Raw genomic sequence first — 25,239 nt, 5'->3', positions numbered from 1 at the left:
TCCCCTCCTGTCCTCCTTTCCTTTCCTTTCCCTCCCTTCCCTCCCATTTTCCTTTCCTCTCTTCCCATTTTCCTTCCCTTCCCTTCTTTCCTCCATCCATCCTTTATTTGTAGAGTAAGAAAATGCCTGGAGCTTTCTGAACCACTCTGAAACTCTTATGGTATAACAGAGCTTGACTGAAAGACAAAAACGTGGTGGTTTTTTTTTACCATCGATCAGAATAGGGCAGCTCGAGTGGTGGTTGCGACAGCTTGGCATGTTTTTCTTTGATGACTCGCGTCAAAACCTCCTCATTGGAGAGCTCAGAATAAGGCTTTGTGGCGCCACTGAAAAGTTCCCACAGCGTCACTCCCAGGGCCCTGGGAAAAAAGAGAAGGCTTCAGTAAGAGGTCAGTTCATAAGAGGGCTAATGGAATGCCGGCTTTTTTACCCCTCACTGTTCAAATTTTCAGAGGATTTACGACTTCAGATCAGGTTGGAACAAATTATTAAGAGCCGACTCAAGCTATACCTCTCTGTATCAAAAAACCCCTCAAAACCCTGTGGTGTAAAGGGTCTTAAGTTTTAAAGTTTTAAAAAGAGTCTAAAGACTCATTTATGCCGCCAAGCTTGAGGTCATTAGATTCTACCATCTGGTTATTGAGTGCATAGTGGGCTTGTTTGAATGGATATGTGTGCATTTGGTTTTTTAAATGCAATTCTTAATTTAATTTTAATTAATTATAACTCGATGTATACTTTTTATATGCTGTAAGCCACGCCGAGTCTTCAGAGAGGGGAAGCATATAAATAAAATAAAATAAAATAAATAAAATGAAATAATAAAATAAAATAAAATAAATAAAATAAAATAATAAAATAAAATAATAAAAATAAAATAAAATAAAATAAAAAATACAGCTGAGGTGGTGGCGGCGGGGAGACTAAATTTGTAGGACCAGGTGAAAAAAATGCCTTTATGAGGGGGATTTTATTCACAGTGGTAGGTTTTACCGCCTGCTACCGCACGAATCCCAGCAACCGATAAGGTCCCACAGAGTTGGCCTTCTCTGGGTCCCGTCGACTAAACAATGTCGTTTGGTGGGCCCCAGGGGAAGAGCCTTCTCTGTGGTGGCCCCGGCCCTCTGGAACCAACTCCCCCCAGAGATTAGAACTGCCCCCACCCTCCCTGTCTTTCGTAAACTACTCAAGACTCATTTATACCGCCAGGTATGGGGGAGTTGAGATAGCTCTTCCCCCTAGGCCATTACAAGTTATGCAGGGTATGTTTGTGTGTATGTTTGGTTTTGTAATAGGGGTTTTTAGTTGTTTTTATTATTGGATTGTACATGTTGTGTTTATTATTGTTGTTAGCCGCCCCGAGTCTGCGGAGAGGGGCGGCATACAAATCCAATAAATTATTATTATTATTATTATTATTATTATTATTATTATTATTATTACTACTACTACTATTTACAGTATCTAGAATTTCGGTGTTTTTTAATCGTAAAATTAAGTGTGCCCAATGTTAGAGCTACTGGGATCACGAACATCAAATTATGCAATCGTCTAATTGGTTTTATGATCTATGAAGCCACAGTTCCTCCCCTGTCCTACCCCACCACCCCTGCCCCACCCCTCCGACATAAATTTGGCATTTTCCTACCAGACGTTGCTGTACTTGGTCTGTTCTGCTGTTAACAGCCGGTCCTGAAAGCTGGTCACCAGTTCTGGAGCTGTCCACCGGAGGGGCACGAGTTTATTTTCATCCGTTTCGATATAATCTTCCTAGAGGTGAAAAAGCCACGTCTTAAGGGAAGGCCGTACCAAATGCAATGAGCCACCTTTCGGTTTATTTAGATGAACTCGCCCTCGGGTCTATTAAACAAAGAGTCTTTTCCACTATTGAAAAGTGTCCAGGGAGTTAGGAATCCCTCCCTTTCCTGGTGTTTTGCAGACGTGAAAAAGCAGCCCAAGAATATTATAAACAGTTTAACAAAATCAGAAGGAAAATGAGTTCCTTGGTGCTCTCTGAGTTGGGTTGTTTCCTTGGAGACATTTCATTACCCAACTAGATAACATCATCAGTATTAAAAGGGAGTGGGGTTTGCAATCTGTCTCTCTTCTACCACTGATGATGTTCCCTACTTTGATCATGAAACGTCTGTAAGAAAACAGCTAAACTCAGGCAGAAATTGAAGGGGTCCAAAGACGGGCTACAAAAATGGTGGAAGATCTTAAGCATCAGACTTATTAGGAAAGACTTAGTGAACTCAATCTGTACAGTCTGGAGGACAGAAGGGAAAGGGGGGACATGACTGAAACATTTAAATATATTAAAGGGTGTTGTGGTTAGCTCTGGCCCAGCTCCTGCCCCAAGGACTGTGGATGTGGGGGAGACATCCACATGCTGCACGCCTGTTTTGCCCCCAGTGGAATCTGCTGATGAAGGCTCCTCTGACCAAGAAGACATGAGTGACAGGGAAGAGGAGAGTGTGGCAGACAGCTCAGAAGGAGATCAATTCTCTAGCTCCTCCTTGGATTCAGAACAAGAGTTAATGATACAGCCACGCATGCAGAGAGCGATGCATAGGCAGCAACAACTGAGAGATTATTATCAAAGAAAATGAGGCCACCTGTGGTTGGGTGGGGCTGTGGTCATTAGTGAGGCTGCTATAAAGAGCAGCCTATGGGTTTGGCAATTGTGGAGGATTATGTGATCGTTGTGTTTCATGACTGCTTTACTGACTTTGACCTTTTGTGTGCTGATTTTTCCCCGCTTTGAAACTAAACCAGAGCAAAGTGTGTTTCACTTTGTGAAAGAAGAAGGACTGTGAATTGCCTCACAGCTGCAAGCTAAGTATCACAGAACTGATAAGGGACTTGTACCAATTACCCGTTTGTTTGGAGACGAGTGCTCTTTGCTATACAAAAAGAATGCTTCGTTTATTTGCATTTTCGGTATAAAGAACATTGTTTTGAGTTTTCAAACGTGTGTGTGTCTGAAATTGTATCTGTGCATTTTCGGGAGGATTCTACCAGAGAGCTCGACAGAACACTGTCAAAATCAGTTTTTTAATCTGAGTCCTTCTAAATATGTCAACTTACCTTGTACCTGCTGAATCCTATTCCATAATCTCCAATTTTTACATTTAAGTCAGATGTGAGGAAGCAATTCCTTAAAGCTAGATCTCTGTAAAAAAAAAACCAAACAGAATACTTCAATGAGAAAAAACACCGAAAGTTTGACACAAAACGAAATGAGAAAATTCAAGTAACCAAGCTACCCAGCCTATCTTTGAGAATGTGAGGCTAAATTTCAGCTTTAAATTCAGCTTGGTTCTAAAGTGCCATAGCAACAGCCATTCAACAGTTATATTTGCCTTCCTATTTTAAACTTGAAGGATCCGCATTGTGTTTCAAATGGACTTTCTCCTTCTTGTCTAGTATCCTTTGAGTCAGAAATCTCAAGGCAGTCTCAGCAAACAGGACCATCTGGAGCGATGTTTTTCAACCTTGACTTCAACTCCCAGAATTCCCCAGCTATCCATGACACCAGACTTCACTTTGTCGATATAGAAAGAACCACCCTGGCATTCGGGGTTTTCAAAACTCACCCGTGCACAAAATTGTTTTTGTGCATTGTGACAAGCCCCATCACGATCTCACAGGCCATCCTCTGTAGCAGCATTATTTGAGAGTCCCCTTTAATGTTATCCTGCTCGTTGCAAAGATAGGATTTTAGGTCACCCTGCAAAAAACCAATTTGAGAATGGTTATAAACAGCCTCTCCTGCCAATGGCAGTTAACAGGTATTTAAGAAAACAGCAACTAAACACATAGTTTAGTACATACCCATCAACAACATCACTAGCAGTAGTTATAAATAAACTGGTGCTTAAGAGAGTGCTGTCATTAAATTTCAAGTCCGTTAAGGTATCATACAAGAGACAAAGAAAGACATGCTGGTTTGAATCGATAGGATTATAGGAAGATGAAAAGATTATAAGATTATAGGCAGATGAAAAGATTATAAGATTATAGGAAGATGAAAAAGTATACTCTTCTGTTGCGGTTAGCTCTGGCTCAGCTCCTGCCCCAAGGACTGTGGATGTGGGGGAGACATCCACATGCTGCAGGCCTGTTTTGCCCCCGGTGGAATCTGCTGATGAAGGCTCCTCTGACCAAGAAGACATGAGTGACAGGGAGGAAAAGAGTGTGGCAGACAGCTCAGAAGGAGATCAATTATATAGCTCCTCCTTGGATTCAGAACAAGAGTTAATGATACAGCCACGCATGTGGAGAGCGATGCATAGGCAACAACAACTGAGAGATTATTATCAAAGAAAATGAGGCCACCTGTGGTTGGGTGGGGCTGTGGTCATTAGTGAGGCTGCTATAAATAGCAGCCTGTGGGTTTGGCCATTGTGGAGGATTACCTGATTGTTGTGTTTCGTGCCTGCTTTACTGACTTTGACCTTTTGTGTGCTGATTTTTCCCCAGCTTTGAAACTAAACCAGGGCAAAATGTGTTTCACTTTGTGAAAGAAGGACTGTGAATTGCCTCACAGCTGCAAGCGAAGTATCACAGAACTGATAAGGGACTTGTTCAAATTACCAGTGTGTTTGGAGACGAGTGCTCTTTGCTATACCAAAAGAGGGCTTGGTTTAAGTGAATTTCCATTATAAAGAACATTGTTTTGAATTTTCAAACCTGTGTGTGTCTGAAATTTGTACCTGTGAATTTTTGGGAGGATTCTACCAGAGAGCCCGACAGAACATCTTCTTGCAAGAAAAAAGGGAAAGAAATTAGGAATTAAGAGTCAGGGAAAATTATAAATTGGAAAGGCAGCTGTTGTGATCACTGGGCAAATAAAGCTTCTCTTGGGCCGTTGTGATGTTCGTCAGTTCCACAATAATACTTCAGGTCTTCTGGAATCTTTTAAAATGGGAATATTATCTCCAGAAATATGTCATAATACCCATGATGAAATCAGAATCTGCCCCAGAGAAATAAGTTTCAACACAGACACACAACGAACATGTTCCAGCCACAAAAGCACCTCAATTTCATCATGGGTATTATGACATATTTCTGGATATAATATTCCCATTTTAAAAGGTTCCAAAGTCCAGAATAAGAGAAAAAATATTAAGCTGGCTAGAAAAGTGAAAGAAACACTGAATTGAATAGGCTAGGGGGCAGTGCAACACTAGATTTTAAAAAGGCAATTTCCCAGAAAGTGGTGATGGTGGAATGATTTGCAAATTAAAGATCATCATGTTGTGAAGTCTAAAGTCCATTTATTCATTTTTTTAAAACAGTTGCTTTTCTTAGATGTTTTGAGTCTAAATGCATCAAAATCAAAAAGGCACAGCAGGGTTTTTTTCTACAAGATGGAGAGACAAAAAAAATCACACAAGGAGGTACCGCACTTTGGATGTGGCTTTCAAAAGGGACTTCAGAGCATGAACTAAGCACTTCTCTGCAACCCCTCCAAGCAAGTGCATGCAATTCCAGGAAATGACTCGACTGTTTTTAATATCTACGGATGGTTGGCCCAGAGGTGCTTTTTCAAAAGGCAACTGGGCTCCCTTCGTTTTTCCCTCGTTTTGCCGATCAGTTTCCGGTCACAATTCAAAGTGTTGGTCATCACCTATAAAGCTCTTCATGGCACCGGGCCAGATTATCTCAGGGACCGCCTTCTGCCGCACGAATCCCAGCGACCAGTTAGGTCCCACAGAGTGGGCCTTCTCCGGGTCCCGTCAACTAAACAATGTCGGTTGGCGGGGCCCAGGGGAAGAGCCTTCTCTGTGGCGGCCCCAACCCTCTGGAACCAACTCCCCCCAGAGATTAGAATAGCCCCCACCCTCCTTGCCTTTCGTAAGCTCCTCAAAACCCACCTCTGCCATCAGGCATGGGGGAATTAAGATAACCTTTCCCCCTAGGCTTCTACAATTTATGCATGGTATGTTTGTATGTATGATTGGTTTTATAACAAGGGTTTTTAGCTGTTGTAGTATTGGATTTTTACATTCTGTTTTTTGTCACTGTTGTTAGCTGCCCCGAGTCCATGGAGAGGGGCGGCATACAAATCCAATAAATAAAAGGTGCTTCGCTTCTTGCCCAAGAAGCTTCTTCCATTCCACCATTCAGTCAGAGCTGAAGAAGCTCCTTGGGTGAGAAGCGAAATGGCTTCAAGAAAAACAATGTCTTTTCTGCTCCGGTAATCTCACACTACTAACCAGAGCATACAAAATCTTTGCCAGACCAATCCTTGAATACAGCTCACCTGTCTGGAACCCACACTGCATTTCAGACATAAAAAACACTAGAAAATGTCCAGAGATACTATACCAGAAGAGCCTTTCACTCCTCCACTCACAACAGAATACTCTACGCCAGTGTTTCCCAACCTTGGCAACTTGAAGGTATTTGGACTTCAACTCCCAGAATTCCCCAGCCAGCGAATGCTGGCTGGGGAATTCTGGGAGTTGAAGTCCAGATAGCTTCAAGTTGCCAAGGTTGGGAAACACTGCCCTACGCAACTAGACCTACAATCCTGGGTTTAAAAAGCTTACAACTACCGTACGTCGCCTTAAACACGACCTGAGCATAGCCCATAAAATCACCTGCTACAATGTCCTTCCTGTCAACGACTACTTCAGCTTCAACCATAACAACACTTGAGCACACAACAGATACAAACTTAAAGTAAACCGCTCTAAACTCAATGGCAGGAAATACGACTTTAGTAACCGAGTAGTTGATGCATGGAACTCACTTCCAGACTCTGTAGTTTCATCACCTAACCCCCAAAACTTTACCTTTAGACTGTCCACTGTTGACCTCTCCTGATTCCTAAGAGGTCAGTAAGGATCATGCATAAGTGCACCAGTCCTAATGTTTCTCCTTTGCTAGTATCATGTATTTAAATATTATATCTGTGTATGTCACCAAAATGTACGTGACAAAACAAACAAATAAATAAATAAAAACGAAGGAAGCCCACTTCCTCTTTTGGAAAAAAAATACCTTTAGCACAGCTACTTCAAGGTGCTACATACGAGTGCGTTCTTGTACCTTTCCAAAGCAACTTTTGCAGACTGAATTCGAAGCTTTTGCGAGGCCTGTAATTTGCCTTCCTCGCCCTTGTAGGTTGAGAGCAGCCGGTCTGATTTGCCAAAGATGAATTCCAGATGAAAGGCATAGCCTTAAGACATCACCGCTCAAGGCGACAGCAGGCACCGACATCTCTGTTTTCCAATTTAATTACAGGCTTTCTTTCTCATTAGCAAACAGAGAGGTAGGCAGGGCAAGGATAGATTTGCTTTGGATCCTGGCATCCCAAAGATGTAAGGCCTCCCTCGGGAGCAATTCTTGTTAATTAGCTAACGAGTGCTTGAAGTGACATCTTTCTAATCTTTGATAAAGTTCATGCATGACATCTTCGGTGTCAAGGCCTCAGCGGAACATCTCAGGAAGGCGTTTCAGGTGGTCCTTGACATATTTCATTTAGCGATTATGTGAAGTTAGGACGGTGCTTTTCAGATCTTTGGGACGGCACAAATTGCTCCAGCTAATATTGGCACTGGTACCACTTTGCTGTGAGCCGCCCTGAGTCTCAGGAGAAGGGCGGCATAGAAATTTAGTTAAATAATTAATCCCTGGATAGTTCAGTGGATTTCAAGCTGGCTGAAGCATAGACATCAGAGAGTTATTGTTAATAGCGAGTATTCTGAGCAGAGACAGGTTACAAGCGGTGAGCCACAAGGGTCTGTTCTGGGTCCTATTCTTTTTAATATGTTTGTGAGTGACATAGGGGAAGGTTTGGTAGGGAAGGTTTGCCTATTTGCCGATGACTCTAAAGTGTGCAATAGGGTTGATATTCCTGGAGGGGTCTGTAATATGGTAAATGATTTAGCTTTACTAGATAAATGGTCAAAGCAATGGAAACTGCAGTTTAATGTTTCCAAATGTAAAACAATGCACTTGGGGAAAAGGAATCCTCAATCTGAGTATTGCATTGGCAGTTCTGTGTTAGCAAAAACTTCAGAAGAGAAGGATAATAATAATAATAATAATAATAATAATTTATTAGATTTGTATGCCGCCCCTCTCCGAAGACTTGGGGCGGCTCACAACAAGCGATAAAACAATATTGTACAGGCACAAATCTAATATTAAGAAAAAACTAAAAACCCTATCAATTTAAAAAACCAAACAGCACATACATACCAAACATAAATTATAATAAGCCTGGGGGAAAGGTGTCTCAAATCCCCCATGCCTGGCGGTATAGATGGGTCTTAAGTAGTTTACGGAAGACAAGGAGGGTGGGAGCAGTTCTAATCTCCGGGGGGAGTTGATTCCAGAGGGCCGGGGCCGCCACAGAGAAGGCTCTTCCCCTGGGGCCCGCCAGACAACATTGTTTAGTCGACGGGACCCGGAGAAGGCCAACTCTGTGGGACCTTATCGGCCACTGGGATTCGTGCGGTAGCAGGCGGTTCCGGAGGTATTCTGGTCCAATGCCATGTAGGGCTTTAAAGGTCATGACCAACACTTTGAATTGTGACCGGAAACTGATCGGCAGCCAATGCAGGCCACGGAGTGTTGTAGAAACGTGGGCGAATCTGGGAAGCCCCACGATGGCTCTCGCGGCTGCGTTCTGCACGATCTGGAGTTTCCGAACACTTTTCAGAGGTAGCCCCATGTAGAGAGCGTTGCAGTAATCGAACCTCGAGGTGATGAGGGCATGAGCGACTGTGAGCAATGACTCCCTGTCCAAATAGGGCCGCAACTGGTGCACCAGGCGAACCTGGGCAAACGCCCTCCTCGCCACAGCCGAAAGATGATGCTCCAATGTCAGCTGTGGGTCGAGGAGGACGCCCAAGTTGCGCACCCTCTCTGAGAGGGTCAGTAGTTCCCCCCCCAGGGTAATGGATGGACAGATGGAATTGTCCTTAGGAGGCAACACCCACAGCCACTCCGTCTTGTCTGGATTGAGTTTGAGTTTGTTGACACCCATCCAGTCCCCAACAGCCTCCAGGCACTGGCACATCACTTCCACTGCTTCGCTGACTGGATTTAGGGGTAGTGATTTCTGGCAGTCTCAAAATGGGTGAGCAGTGTGGTCGGGCGGTAGGAAAAGCAAGTAGGATGCTTGGCTGCATAGCTAGAGGTATAACAAGCAGGAAGAGGGAGATTGTGATCCCCTTATATAGAGCGCTGGTGAGACCACATTTGGAATACTGTGTCCAGTTCTGGAGACCTCACCTACAAAAAGATATTGACAAAATTGAACGGGTCCAAAGACAGGCTACAAGAATGGTGGAAGGTCTTAAGCATAAAACGTATCAGGAAAGACTTAATGAGCTCCTCACCTTCAATCATCTTCATTAGAAAGAAAAAGTTTTTTCTATCGTTCTCTTTTTTCTCACCTTCAATCACCATTTTTATTTCATTAGAAAGAGCACATTTTTTTCTATCATATATGTAGTTTTTGTGAGGGTTTCTTTTCAAATAAGGCTTCAATTTCATCTAGGACACTTGACAAAGAATGACCCAAAACTGATTAGAACCAAAGGTAGGTTTACCTTTCTTCACATTAGGAGGAGAAGAGGTGACGGAGCAAGGGGACAGAACTATTCTCGATATGATATAAATGTCCCGTCTCTAGAAGTGTAGAGGCAAGAATTCACCCTTTAAAAAATTTATCTTTCGTAAGTGACAAAATCCAAGACAAGAAGCCAAAGGGGACAGCGGACACCAGCAAGGACCAAAAAGCTAATTTTCCGCCTTCCTACCAGGTTAGTATAATCAAAGACTTCCTCCACAAGCCATGCGGGCTTGCCAAGCGAGATAACCTGGCAATAGAAACAGTGCAAGCAACCGCTTCATAATACAAACCTATACTCATCATTCGTCATTCTATCAACAAGGAATTTGGTGTGCCGACTGGCCACATATCATCGGCTAATTTATTACCACTATTAAGCTGGTTACTACCCTATTTTTAACCCGGGGTAACCTGGATGACAGACAGGAAACAAAACACCCTTAGTTAATTATAGATTAAGTGGGACCGTGTACGCTTGCTACACAATCATCCTGGAGAAAAAGAGACGAGAGAGCAATTGCTCATTTAGAGAAGACCAGAAACTATAATTTAGGAATAGATAAACAAGAAGGTGACTAACAAGGTGATTGGACTGCATGGCAATAGCACTTAAGTCTTATATACTGCTTCTCAGTGCTTTACAGCCCTAACTAAGCGGTTTACAGAGTCGGCCCCTTGCCCCCAACAATCTGGGTCCTTATTTTACCCACCTCGGAAGGATGGAAGGCTGAGTCAATGGCAACAGCAATAGCACTTAAGACTTATATTTTATTTATTTTTTTATTTATTTATTGGATTTGTATGCCGCCCCTCTCCGGAGACTCGGGGCGGCTAACAGCAATAATAAGACAGCGTACAATAATAATCCAATACTAAAAACGATTAAAAACCCATTAATATAAAAACCAAACATACATACAGACATACCATGCATAAAATTGTAAAGGCCTAGGGGGAAAGAGTATCTCAATTCCTCCATGCCTGGCGGCAGAGGTGGGTTTTAAGCAACCTTCGAAAGGCAAGGAGGGTGGGGGCAATTCTAATCTCTGGGGGGAGTTGGTTCCAGAGGGCCACAAGAAGGTGACTAACAAGGTGATTGGACTGTATGGCAATAGCACTTAAGTCTTATATACCGCTTCACAGTGCTTTACAGCCTTCTCTAAGCGGTCTACAGAGTCATCTTCTTGTCCTCAACAATCTGGGTCCTTATTTTACCAACCTCAGAAGGATGGAAGGCTGAGTCCACCTTCAGCTGGTCAGGATCGAACTGCAAAACTGCTGGCAGTGAGCGGAATTAGCATGCAATACTGCATTCTAACCACTACGCCACCAAGGCTCAAAACAGCAATCATGTCTCTAGAAAGCAGAATCGCAAAACTGCATCTCACTAATTTTGGCCATATCCACATGGGGGAATTCACAGGGGAAAGCAGTTTTGTTTGGAAGAGGAGGGAGCGGTAAAAGGAAACCAGGCTGTTGAAAGAACCCGATGGTTGGAGACCAGGGAGGATTCCTCCCAGTTCGGACCAGATCACCTGAACCGTTCGTGACCCGCTGGTGACATGACAATGGCGTCATATAACAGTGCTGGTCCATGGACGCCGCCATCTTTTTATTTAGACGCGACCGAATGGCTAATATCACCATCTCCAGATACCTAGATAAAATTAATTAGATCTAGATGAATTAGGACGTTCCCACCAATGCTGACAAAAGAAGGCCAAGTTTGCCATTCTGAAGTTCTGCTTCAACCCCTTCTATAACGCCAACTGCCACGTGAGAATGTGACGGTACAGCCAAGGAACCAGGACTCATCTCCTTTAAGTCAGAAGCTTTTTACCCACCTCATTCTACAAAAGTTCTTGCGTGCAGTTGTAGCTATAAATGTATGTGTTCGCAGGGCTGAGGGGCACAAATGCAAATTAACACTCGCAGCACCTCCCACTCTTTTTCTCACTTACAAAAGCTAGACTCATCTCGCATATGTGCCACAAGCCAAGTGTTTTCGCAGCTGCTGTATATTATGTTCCTCTGCTTCTAAGGCAAGCTTGAATTTGACTAAAACAGTCACGCCACGGCAGTTTCTTCCAGGGGCCATAAGTAAAAGAGCAGGTCTGCTTATGGGACACCAGCCCCTTCGTATGGAAAGTTTATTGCATAGCACTATGTCCTGAAAAGCTGAGTCCTTGTATGTATTACATGCAGGGAATCAAAGTCTGGAATCATGGCGGTTTCTGCTGCTATTTAATGTGAACATCAAAGAATTGCTTTCTTTTAGCGTTAATACGCCAAAGCTTCTTGCAAAGGATGAAAGCACACAGATGCAAATAAAGTAGCTCCAAGCAAGTATGTATTATTCACCAGAAGGGATAGGGGGTGGGGGAAAAGAAAATAATGCCAATTTATTTTACACAATCATTGCAACCCTCCCTCAGAGGCCGGGAAATTAAATGAAAAATAATTAGCACTGAATATCTCTAGGGACCCAAGAAATTATTACAGAATTGGTATAAAGAGGGCAGACCAACCTAGATTTATGTATTTCAGGGAGGGAGGGAGGGAGGGAGGGAGGGAGGGAGGGAGGGAGGGAGGGAAGGATAGATAAACCTGGAATGGCCGTTTTGCTAGGAAATGCAATTGCCGCATGACGATGTTATTTATTATTATTATTATTATTTATTGGATTTGTATGCCGCCCCTCTCTGCAGACTCGGGGCGGCTAACAACAGCAATAAAAAGTATATTTTTTCCCCGAACGCCATCACTCTACTAAACAAATAATTCCCTCAACACTGTCAGACTTTCTACTAAATCTGCACTTCTATTCTACTAGTTTTTCTCATCATTCCTATCACCCATTTCCTCCCATGTTGACTGTATGACTGTAACGTTGCGTATATCCTAAGATTTTTATTAATATTACTTCTTCATTGCTTATTTGACCCCTATGACAATCATTAAGTGTTGTACCACATGATTCTTGACAAATGTATATTTTATTTTATGTACGTTGAGAGCATATGCACCAAGACAAATTCCTTGTGTGTCCAATCACACTTGGCCAATAAAATTCTATTCTATTCTATTCTATAACAAAATCCAATACTAAAAACAGTTAAAAACCCATTATATAAAAACCAATCATACATACAGACATACCATGCATAAAATTGTAAAGGCCTAGGGGGAAGTGTATCTCAGTTCCCCCATGCCTGGTGGCAGAGGTGGGTTTGAATGTTGCTGAATGTTTGTAATATATTATGTCTATAATAGATGTTGCTGAATGCTTGTAATATATTATGTCTGCATTGCAAATGTATTGAAACATTAAAGGCATGTTAGAAGATCAACCTGCCTTGCAAAATAACCCCAGATCTCCAACTGACCTTTGTTCTATTTTATCAGACCAGTTAACTGTTTCTTTTGTCGATTTGTCTTGTTTATTCTATCTACCTGCAATGCAAGCCAGGGTTCAGGAGAAGCCATGGACAAGAGCAACAGGTCCTCTGGCATTCCTCTCACCTGAGACTAGCATTCACCCATGATGCTTCCTTCCCCAGCTTGCTGCCGCATGAATCCCAGCGACCAGTTAGGTCCCACAGAGTGGGCCTTCTCCGGGTCCCGTCAACTGAACAATGTCGGTTGGCAGGGCCCAGGGGAAGAGCCTTCTCTGTGGCGGCCCCGACCCTCTGGAACCAACTCCCCCCAGAGATTAGAATTGCCCCCACCCTCCTTGCCTTTCGTAAGCTCCTCAAAACCCACCTCTGCCATCAGGCATGGGGGAATTAAGATAATCCTTCCCCCTAGGCTTCTACAATTTATGCATGGTATGTTTGTATGTATGATTGGTTTTATAAGAAGGGTTTTTAGCTTTTGTAGTATTGGATTTTTACATTCTGTTTTTTGTCACTGTTGTTAGCCGCCCTGAGTTCACGGAGAGGGGCGGCATACAAATCCAATCAGTCAGTCAGTCAGTCAGTCAGTCAGTCAGTCAGTCAGTCAGTCAGTCAGTCAGTCAGTCAGTCAGTCAGTCAGTCAGTCAGTAAGTAAGTAAATACATAAATACATACATACATAAATACATACATAAACAAACAAACAAATAAATAAATAAGAAAGAAGTGGGGGGAAAAAGAAAAGATGACTTTCCTTAGATTTGCAGAATTCTCAAGGAAACCCCAGCAACACTCACCAGGTCACAAAATTCAAATACCAACAGATAAGGAATGGCTTCCACATACTGGCCGGTACAGTGGAGAATATTGGGATGCTGAAGGATACTGTAAAGAAAAGTCCAGAAAAAGAAATATAAAGACCAGGAACAACTGGTTTGTATTTGTGGCTTGCGACATTGTAAACTTGAAGGGGAGAAAGGAGAATTTATTCTCAGCACGCTGATATGTATTGGGAAAACATTTTAAAACTGAACACACTGAAACATTTTGCAGAGGGGAATGCCATTAAGAAACATCTATGTGTCCTCCTCAGTGGTGGGATTCAATTTTTTTTTTAACTACTGGTTCTGTGGGTGTGGCTTGTTGGGCGTGGTGTGGCTTGTTGGGCGTGGCAGGGAAAGGATACTGTAAAATCTCCATTTCCTCCCGATCAGCTGGGATTTGGCAAGGAGAGAATAGATGGGGAAGGGGGGCAGTCAGAGGTGGTATTTACTGGTTCTCCGAACTACTCAAAATTTCCACTACCAGTTCTCCAGAACTGATTAGAACCTGCTGAAACCCACCTCTGGTCCTCCTATTCCCAAATGTTAACTAACCAGAACTCTTGGCTCACTTTCCTACAACTGAACCTGATTTTGGGAATGGGTGAAGTGCCAGGATGGTAGGCTAGGTTCGTGGCTGCACTTCTACTTGCTCCAAACGTATCCTTAGCAAAGGCCCAAGGGGCTACTCACAAATATGGCTCCCCATGTCTCAGAAACTGCTCCTGCTCCTTGGGATTGGCACTGGCTTTTAACTCCTTCACAATGACTCTGGTTACGCTGGTGCCGGTGAAAACTTCCCCCAGCAGAACCTGAAAAGCGAAAGAATCAAATCTCAGTTCCCCTTCCAAGAGAAGAACAAACCTGGCATGCATTGGGTGGCTGGGGAATTCTGGGAGTTGAAGTCTACTACGGGTGTTAAAAGGTTGGACATCCTTGCCCTAAAGCTTCTTACGGTGAAGAAGACCAGCTTACCCATCACAACTGATTCAAGAGATTTGTTCTGGTGGATTCACTTTGATCACTAAAAATATTTTAAGTGACAGGCAAATAAACAGGAAGTGTTTTTAATAGGAAAGTGAACACAAGAACAAGGGGACACAATCTGAAGTTAGTTGGGGGAAAGATCAAAGGCAACATGAGAAAATATTATTTGACTGAAAGAGTAGTAGATCCTTGGAACAAACTTCCAGCAGACGTGGTTGGTAAATCCACAGTAACTGAATTTAAACATGCCTGGGATAAACATATATCCATTGTAAGATAAAATACAGGAAATAGTATAAGGGCAGACTAGATGGGCCATGAGGTCTTTTTCTGCCGTCAGCCTTCTATGTTTCTAAGATTTCAGGGCACAGATTTCTTACCTTTCCAAACCAGCCATTTCCTATTTCTTGGATATAATTTAGATTCTGTCGAGAAACCTGAGATTTCAGATCTTCTGTGATAGAAAAAAAGAAAACACATTAAGGGCAGCATTAAAATTTTGTTTGGCTAGATAAAAAACTTTTCAGAGAAATCCAATATAGCAATAGCATTTAGACTTATATACTACTTCATAGTGCTTTTACAGCCGTCTGTAAGTGTTGTGGTTCAGCCTGAGGCTGCTCAGGGACCGCCTGTGTCTCTGCTGGCTCCATGCCCGGAGGAGGATGACAGCGAAGAGGAGGGGGCTGAACAGTCGGACGAGGGAGAGGAAAGTCAGGAATGGGACGAAGGAGAACAGCATGAGAGCCCCCGGGGGGGGGGGGGGGGGCTCTCCCCAGCCAGTAGCTTGGAGTCATTAGGTGATGAAGCACAAGCCGTCATTGACATGCGACAGAGACGTTCAGATCAAAGAAAGGAGCAATTAAAGAAGTATTATCAGCACTGAATTAGGAACAGCTGGGCTTGGGTGTGGTCCTCCTTAGCAGGGTTTAAAAGGCAGGCAAGCCCTTGAAGCCATGTGGAGTGTTATCAATTGGAGTTACGGTGTCCTGCTTTGTTCTAGGCGTCTCTGTTCCTGGCTTGTGGCCCAGCAGTTTGGAAGACCCGTGGGAGGTGTAGGTCTGCTATCTACAGCCTCGTCTTGGCAGCAAGAATCCTGTATTGCTGCATGGACTTTTGCCTTCGTGGATTTATTTGAAGATACAGCGTTTTCCTGTTTGTAAGGACATTTTCTGTTACCTGTGTTTTTCTTGAATTTTATAAACTGCCTTTGCCTTTTACCGGAGTGTCTGGCTTCTCTTTTTGGGTTGGTATTGGCTTCTGGAGTGACCCAGACAGAACAGTAAGCAGTTTACAAAGTCAGCAACAATCTGGGACCTCACAATAAAGCAAGGCAAAATCATATTTGTCCTATCACACCCTGCCCTGCCCTACCCTATACATAAGTAATTGGAAGCCACACTGAATGTTGTGTGAACAGACTTCCTGGCATTCTCCGTGCCACGCTTCCAACATCTGCTCCAAGCTATGTAGTGAGATTAAAAACTGTTCTGTTGAGGTAACAGCATCTGCCAGTGAAATGAGACCACTGGATACAACCCAATATTTTGTATTTCTTCCATGTACAGTAAGCAGTTCTACAAATGACATTCTGAATCAAACCATTTCTGATTCCACCAAGTAGGAAAGGGTGGAGTCAAGCTACTCTCCAAAGCAGTGGGTGGCAGGACAAGAAGCAATGGGTGGAAACTAAACAAGGAGAGAGGCTTTCTGTCCTTCTTCTCCTTGCTGTGACTTTCTGTCTTTCAATCCCAAACAAAATAGAGGCAAATTTCCTATCCACCAAAGCTGATCCCATTCCCAGTTAGAAAAAAAGCTACCATATTTTTCAGAGTATAAGACACACCTTCTTCCTCCCTAAAAGAGGCTGAAATGTAGCTTTTTTAATGCTTTATTTCCAGCTGACAATCTTCCCAGCTCTTACCGGCTTGCAGGCTTTTTCATTGTTACTCGCTTTGAATAAGGTTTTTTTCAGCCCTAACTAGGGGCTGATCAGTTTCCGGTCACAATTCAAAGTGTTGGTTATGACCTATAAAGCCTTCATGGCATCGGACCAGAATACATCCGGGTCCGCTTTCTGCCGCACGAATCCCAGCGACCGGTTAGGTCCCACAGAGTCCGTCTTCTTCGGGTTCCGTCAACTAAACAATGTCGGTTGGCGGGACCCAGGGGAAGAGCCTTCTCTGTGGCGGCCCCGACCCTCTGGAACCAGCTCCCCCCGGAGATCAGAATTGCCCCCACCCTCCTTGCCTTTCATAAGCTCCTCAAAACCCACTTCTGTTGTCAGGCTTGGGGGAACTGAACTACCCTTTTCCCCCTAGGCCTATACAATTTATGCATGATATGTTTGTGTGTATGTTTGGTTTTAATAAGGGTTTTTTAATTATTTTAAACATTAGATTTGTTACATGCTGTTTTTTACTGTTGTTAGCGGCCCCAAGTCTACAGAAAGGGGTGGCATACAAATAAATAAAATAAAATAAAATAAAATAAAATAAAATAAAATAAAATAAATAAAATAAAATAAAATAAAATAAATAAAATAAAATAAAATCAAATCAAATCAAATCAAATCAAATCAAATCAAATCAAAAAATAAATGATGTGCTGAAGCTGACCAGTTTGAATACCTGGTAGGCAACACCCCCCCCCCCCCCAATTTTCCTCGCCCAAAACTAAGGTGCGTCTTATACTCCGAAAAATATGGTACTTTCACTTCTGTGTCTACCACCCAACAGGGTATACTGGAGGGCGAGCCATACTGAATGCAGCCAGATTTAATGTCCATCTTTCAAGTTAAATGAGATTTCTTCAAAGCTGCATCCGCAATATTTAGGTATCAGACATCCACGGTGTTTAATTAGCAGTTTGGCCAAGTCATCCTTCACATTGTATCCGTGCCAGTGTTTATAACAAGACCCCGTGCTGGGGCGGAACAGCCTGGCTACGATCCAAAGCCCCAAATGTAAACATGTCACCCTCTCTCGATCATACCCAAGATTGAATCTGTTCATAGAAGAGCAAGAAGAAATATTGGAGAACCAACGAGAGCCATATCTGACTGGAATGAGGATCATACCTGTTGGAAGTTGGAACTGGGATGCAACTGGGAGGGAAACACTGGGCACCGTGAGCATAAACACTTCTGCTGGAGACTGGATTGTTGGGGTGTCTTCTGCGGGCGGGGTGAAGTCTAGTTCATCATCAAAATTGTCTTCAAATTCCTACCAAGGCCAGAGACAAAGAGATTAGCAGACTAACAGAGACATGCTCTATATACGAAGAACTTGATTTGCATGTGACAAGCCAAACTCAGTTGATAAGTTTTAGTTGTATCACTATGTAGATCACAGGCATCAAACGCTCCTAAGACAATGGCTAATGCTCTAACGCCATGTTTCATGGAAGAATACGGATTATTCTTTTGTTAAGAAAAAGATTAGTAAATTTTGGGTTTGCCTAGGGCAGTGTTTCTCAACCTCGGCAATTTTAAGACCTGTAGACTTCAGCTCCCAGAATTTTCCAGCCATATTTTAAGATTGCTAAGGTTGAGAACCTTGATGTAGGGTGTCTCATTCAACACATGATTGATGTACTGTATTTGAGCAGGGGGTTGGACCCGATGACCCTGGAGGTCCTTTCCAGCTCTATGATTCTAGAAAGTTTAGAACTAAGATGCCTTAAACAAGATCTAAGTATTGCCCACAAGATCATATGCTGCAACGTCCTGCCTGTCGGCGACTACTTCAGCTTCAACCACAACAACACAAGTGCACACAACAGATTTAAACTTAATATTAACCGCTCCAAACTTGACTGTAAAAAATAGGACTTCAGTAACCGAGTTGTCGAAGCGTGGAACTCATTATCGGATTCCATAGTGTCATCCCCAAACCCCCAACACTTTACCCTTAGATTATCTATGGTTGACCTATCCAGATTCCTAAGAGGTCAGTAAGGGGCGAGTACAAGTGCACTAGAGTGCCTTCTGTCCCCTGTCCTATTGCTCTCCTATATCTCCTATACCTTTCTTCTATTCCTATATCTCTTCTATTCTTTCATTGATATGTTCTATTACTATACCTTCTTTTCTATTGTTTCTTAGATATATTTTACTATGAGTATCTCCTCTATAACCTTCATCATGTATTTTATTATGTGTATATAGATATATACCCACTAAAACCCTCATTGTGTATTGGACAAAATAAATAAATAAAATAAAAATAAATAAATATTTCTTGAATACAGTGGCCTCCGAGATGCTGGTAAACATCAGCTGTTAACCTCCCTCACTAGTTATGACTGCTGGAAACAGATGTTCATCCACTTAGAGATACCTTATCCTTTGTCAGCTTAGTATCTATAAAGGAGAATATTTGTAGCTCAGGACTGACAATTCATTATTCCAATACATTAATTAATTAATTCTTATGAGATGTATTTGTTGACTGTCCCGTGTCAAATGACTCTGGGCAGCTTACAGCATAAGCATAATATAGACAGGATCGAAAATAACTGTGTCCCCTAGTAATTCAGAGATAAGATAATGGTCTTTCCTTTGCCAAAAGGATGGTTTTATCCGCCATATAATTTTCAAAGATTCTTACACATTTTAAGATACAAGGATAGCAATGCACTGCTAAAACACAACATCGAGATTCAAAGTACGCCTCACCATAGCACAAAAATAACTTCATACCAACCATAAGTTAACACTAAAAATATATTCATGACTTAAGCTGCACATGGGTATGGCTGCCAAAAAGATTTTGCTTCGCTTTTTTTCCCTACGTGAATGTACACTGAACTTATAACCCTAGATTTGACAAACCCAGCTTAATGGCAAAACACACCAGGTACCATATAGAACCATACGTCTTTGGCTGAAGAAACAAATCTTAATTTAGCTACAAAACCTTTTCAACTGAACTGCAAAGGAAATAAGAAGCATCGCATTCTGCAACCTAGGGATAACTTTCAACCGGAGGGCGAAAAATCATTTTTGAATAGAAACTGTTCTGCATAATCTTTGATCCACCACACTGAAAGCAAGATCTGGTTTATGACTCTGGCTGGTCATTCTTCTACATAGCACAATACAAGGTTCTACATCACCCAAAACAAAACACAGGTAAATCTATGAGATGCCAGCCATGGACCTAAGCCATTTCTAGTCCCTCTGGGTGAAGGTAAGTCTCATGGGAAGCAGTTGAACAATACAAAAACACCACGTTTGACCTTTTAACATGGCTGTTAAGTGAGATTGGTTTCCCCACTGATTTTGCTGGTCAGAAGACTGCAGGATAGATAGATCTTTTTTATCTCAAGCAACATGTATTCTACTAAATCTGCACTTCTATTCTACTAGTTTTTCTCATCATTCCTATCACCCATTTCCTCCCACTTATGACTGTATGACTGTAACTTGTTGCTTATATCCTAAGATTTTTATTAATATTGCTTCTTCATTGCTTATTTGACACCTATGACAATCATTAAGTGTCGTACCACATGATTCTTGACAAATGTATATTTTATTTTATGTACGCTGAGAGCATATGCACCAAGACAAATTCCTTGTGTGTCCAATCACACTTGGCCAATAAAATTCTATTCTATTCTATTCTATTCTATTCTATTCTATTACAAGCCATGCTATGATTACAATTTCTGAGCACAGAAATGGTTTCACTCTCCACTCCCAATTTTGGTGTTTCAAATTTTTGCTGGATTCTGCTCAGTTTGTTAATTAGAGAAATCCATGTGGATTGATTGATTGATTGATTGCTAACTTCAGATTGTGTCCCCTTGTTCTTGTGTTCACTTTCCTATTAAAAACACTTCCCTCCTGAATCCTATTTAACCCTTCAACATATTTACATGATCGAAACATTTAAATATGTTAAAGGGTTAAATAGGGTTCAGGAGGGAACTGTTTTTAATAGGAAAGTGAACACAAGAACAAGGGGACACAATCTGAAGTTAGTTGGGGGAAAGATCAAAGGCAACATGAGAAAATATTATTTTACTGAAAGAGTAGTAGATCCTTGGAACAAACTTCCAGCAGACGTGGTTGGTAAATCCACAGTAACCGAATTTAAACATGCCTGGGATAAACATATATCCATTGTAAGATAAAATACAGGAAATAGGATAAGGGCAGACTAGATGGACCATGAGGTCTTTTTCTGCAGATAGACTTCTATGTTTCTATGTTTCTATTTATTTATTTATTTATTCATTCATTCATTCATTTATTTATGGTCTCATGTGATTCGTGGAACAACTTCTTTCAGCTTCAGCCCATACAGAAAGCATTGGTATCATTTTGCTATCTTAAGAAAGCTGAAAAGGAGGCAAAGTTAACACGAGGAAGAGATGGAAACCCAAGGGAAAAAAGATGACCGACCAAGGATCTTTTTAAGCTCAACCATCATTTGGGTGAATGCGGTTTCCTATCTCGTTCTTTGCATCTTCCAGAATTCAAATCCATTCGTATCTCGTACGTTCTGGAGTTGACTGTTGCATAAACAAGTGTGTAGCAACAGGACAAGATGATTGGCATCTTGCTGACCTTGAAAAGCCAAGTAACATGAGGCTTTCCCAAAATTATTTTGGAATGCATTAGTTTTTTTCTTAGCTTCCATGCTTAAAGGTGGCAAAGAAAATAAACTTTTTCCAAATGTACAACAATTCTAAATTATTTAAAATGACTTGGCCAAACCACCTTAAGGAAAACAATCCCGGGCTTCATTTGAATAAGGTGATATTTACTATTCCCTAGTATATTTATCTTTGCCTTTATCATTGTTATGCTGCCAGTGCAATCAAATATAGGTAGTTCTTGACTTAACATTGGTTCTTTTAGTGGCTGTCTGACCTTCTGACAAGCGGTCAAGGGGGAAGCCAGATTCAATTAATAACCACGTTACTAGCTTAACAACCGCAGTGGTTCACTTAACAACTGTGGCAAGAGATATTATAAAATGAGGCAAAAACTCACTTAATAACTGTCTTGCTTAGGAACAGAAATGATTTGTGGTTCAGGACTTCCTACCTACATGAAGAACAAAAGAGTTTCTTGATAACTACTCACCTTGAAGTTAATCTCTTGATCTTTGCAGCAGGAGACACAGTTTACAAGCAGTAGTATCAAAACTAAGAGGCCCCCAGCAGAAAGAACGACCAAGGAGTAGGAAATTTCAAAGGCCGCCTCTTCTCCTGGAAAATAAATGGGGCTTATATTAATGCGGTTTAGTTACAGTTACACTATACAGCACAGCAAAAACTGCAAACTTCAGGGGAAAGGAATTTAACGTTTCTCATAATTTACTTTGATAATAAATCCCCGCTTGCTGGCATGTTTAAGGAATCTTTTGTAAGGAATACAGCATAAAGCACAGGGATAGAATCAAGATCACATGATGTGTTAATACCACTTTTTAAGGCCTTGGTAAGGCCACACTCGGAATACTGCATTCAGTTTTGGTCGCCACGATGTAAAAAGGATATTGAGACTCTAGAAAAAGTGCAGAGAAGAGCAACAAAAATGATTAGGGGACTGGAGGCTAAAACATATGAAGAACAGTTGGAGGTACTGGGATGTCTAGTTTAATAAAAAGAAGGACTAGGGAGACATGATAGCAATCTTCCAATATCTCAGGGGTTGCCACAAAGAAGGAGGAGTCAAGCTATTCTCCAATGCACCTGAAGGCAGGACGAGAAGCAATAGATGGAAACTAATCAAGGAGAAAAGCAACTGAGAACTAAGGAGAAATTTCCTGACAGTTAGAACAATTAATCCGTGGGACAACTTGCCTCCAGATGTTTTGGGTGCTTCAACACTAGAAGTGTTTAAGAAGATGTTGGATAACCATTTGTCTGAAGTAGTGTAGGGTTTCCTATCTAAGCAGGGGGTTGGACTAGAAGACCTCCAAGGTCCCTTCCAACTTTGTTATTCTATTCTATTCTAAATAATAAGCAATCAGGTTTTAATTCAATTCAATTCAATTTATTAGATTTGTATGCCGCCCCTCTCCAAAGACTCGGGGCGGCTCACAACAACAATAAAAACCGTATAACAATGGAACAAATCTAATAATAAAATTACATTAAAAAACCCCAACAATTTAAAAACCATACAACACATACATACCAAACATAAAATATAAGAAAGCATGGGGGAGATGTCTTAATTCCCCCATGCCTGGCGATATAGGTGGGTCTTGAGTAACTTGCGAAAGACAAGGAAGGTGGGGGCCATTCTAATCTCCGGGGAGAGTTGATTCCAGAGGGCTGGGGCTGCCACAGAGAAGGCTCTTCCCCTGGGGCCCGCCAAACGACATTGTTTGGTCGACGGGACCCGGAGAAGGCCAACTCTGTGGGACCTTATCGGCCGCTGGGATTTGTGCGGTAGAAGGCGTTCCGGAGGTATTCTGGTCCAATGCCATGAAGGGCTTTAAAGGTCATTACCAACACTTTGAATTGTGACTGGAAACCGATCGGCAGCCAGTGCAGGCCACGGAGTGTTGTAGAAACGTGGGCGAATCTATGAAGCCTCACGATAGCTCTCGCGGCCGCATTCTACACGATCTGAAGTTTCCAAACACTTTCCAAAGGTAGCCCCATGTAGAGAGCGTTGCAGTAGTCGAACCTCGAGGTGATAAGGGCATGAGTGACTGTGAGTAATGACACGGCTTTTGGTGTCTGACAATTCCCTTTCCTATGCACACTTCTAATTTAACACAATAATTAGCAGTAGGATTCCTTCTTTGTTCCTTCTTGCAGCCCGTCAATTAGTTTACCGCTAGCAGACAAGACTTTGCTTGGATATCTTTTTATTGTTTGTTGTCCTCGGCATAAAATAGGTTACGTGCTTTAAATCTACCATAAAATATCCTGCACTAGAGACAGGTTTCTACACGTGAACGGCTTTCAAATTATCTAAATTAGAACATGTGGTGCAACAGCAACAGGATCTTCACATTCAACAGCAGGATGTCTCCAGCTATTTGGAGGTTGGGAAAAAGGCAGGTTTCTCTGTGAACTTTCTCCCAGCATCTGACTGGACACACCTTAAACCAAAGGTTAGATGAAGATGGGATTTTATCCAAGATTATTACGTCTTTCTCTCAACTATCTCAACTATCAGAAGTTGTAAGTCTTCCAAATATAACACATGCACAGACTAAAAAGATTCTTAATAATGATGTCTTGGAGGGATCCACTGATATGCATTGAAATGCATTGGCAATTATTTTTAAATTACCACCTAAAGCTTATTTGCCAAGCTGTTAATGAAGTATTATAATTTGTTTTGATTAGAACAAAAGCTCTTTTTAAACGTAAACATAGGAGCACTATGAGATGAATGTGATGTATCCAAATTTTGCTACATAATTTTCATAGTTTATAGTTTATTAGATTTGTATGCCGCCCCTCTCCGAAGACTCGGGGCGGCTCACAGCATAGCAATAATACAATACATTACAAATCTAACAATAAAAATTAGATCCATTTAAAAGACATTAATAACATAATATAACTCCTAGCTATGCAGTCACACACATTCAACCTAATCTATCATGCACAAATATAATAAAAAGGGGAAAGATGGTAATTATCCCCACGCCTGGCGACAAAAGTGGGTCTTGAGCATTTTACGGAAGGTGGGGAGGGTGGGGGCTATTCGAATGATGTGCCGACATTGTTTGGTCGACGGGACCCAGAGAAGGCCCACACTGTGGGACCTAATTGGCCGCTGGGATTCGTGCGGCAGGAGGCAGTCTCGGAGATATTCTGGTCCGATGCCATGTAGGTCTTTATAGGTCATAACCAACACTTTGAACTGTGACCGGAAACTGATCAGCAGCCAGTGCAGGCCGCGGAGTGTTGGTGAAATGTGGGCAGATCTTGGAAGCCTCACGATGGCTCTCGCCTGTCCTGGGCCCGCCAGAGATCATCCATCAGCGCAACCAAAGCAGTTTCCGTGCTGTAGCCGGGCCTGAATCCCGACTGTTGAGGGCCTAGATATCCCATACCACTAGGTCCAAGTCTTTGATACAATCAATAAAAATCTCTAGAAGAAATTATACAGAAAATAAAGGAGACCGAGTAGAACGACATGACTCTAAATAATAAAATGATAATAATTAACAGAGTTGGAAGGGACCTTGCAGGTCATCTAGTCCAACCCCCTGCCCAAGCAGGAGACCTTACACCATTTCTGACAAATGGCAGTCCCAATCCCTTCTTTAAAATTCAATAAACCGTCATGCTACTAACTTAATAACTGCAGAGGTTCACTTAACAACTGCGGCGAGAAAGTTCATAAAAGAGCACAGTGGTTAGAGTCCAGCACTGCAGGCTACTTCAGCTCACTGCTAGCTGTAGTTCAGCAGTTCAAATCTCATCACCAGGTCAAGGCTGACCT

The 25,239-nt window shown here is 42.1% G+C and overlaps 1 protein-coding gene across 2 annotated transcripts in view; it reads right to left on the bottom strand.

Annotated features, from left to right (window-relative positions):
• Positions 1-25,239, bottom strand: part of LMTK2 (lemur tyrosine kinase 2) — a 49,895-nt gene that overhangs the window by 12,692 nt on the left and 11,964 nt on the right. Inside the window, exons 2-10 of one of the 2 annotated variants that reach the window (XM_070761223.1) lie at positions 21,904-22,028; positions 17,884-18,028; positions 15,185-15,255; positions 14,511-14,629; positions 13,794-13,881; positions 3,600-3,733; positions 3,091-3,175; positions 1,649-1,770; positions 210-359 (exon numbers count right to left, since the gene is read on the bottom strand). In XM_070761223.1, coding sequence (XP_070617324.1) covers positions 210-359; positions 1,649-1,770; positions 3,091-3,175; positions 3,600-3,733; positions 13,794-13,881; positions 14,511-14,629; positions 15,185-15,255; positions 17,884-18,028; positions 21,904-22,028 — 1,039 coding nt within the window. Of the gene's footprint in view, positions 1-209; positions 360-1,648; positions 1,771-3,090; positions 3,176-3,599; positions 3,734-13,793; positions 13,882-14,510; positions 14,630-15,184; positions 15,259-17,883; positions 18,029-21,903; positions 22,029-25,239 lie in introns of both variants that reach the window. The other variant, XM_070761222.1, reaches the window with a different exon arrangement.

The sequence above is a fragment of the Erythrolamprus reginae genome, chromosome 9 (genome assembly GCF_031021105.1).
Source record: "Erythrolamprus reginae isolate rEryReg1 chromosome 9, rEryReg1.hap1, whole genome shotgun sequence".
Classification (NCBI taxonomy): Eukaryota; Metazoa; Chordata; class Lepidosauria; order Squamata; family Dipsadidae; genus Erythrolamprus; species Erythrolamprus reginae.
Note: the sequence above shows the minus strand (reverse complement) of the source record. Positions and strands in the feature narration are given on the sequence as shown.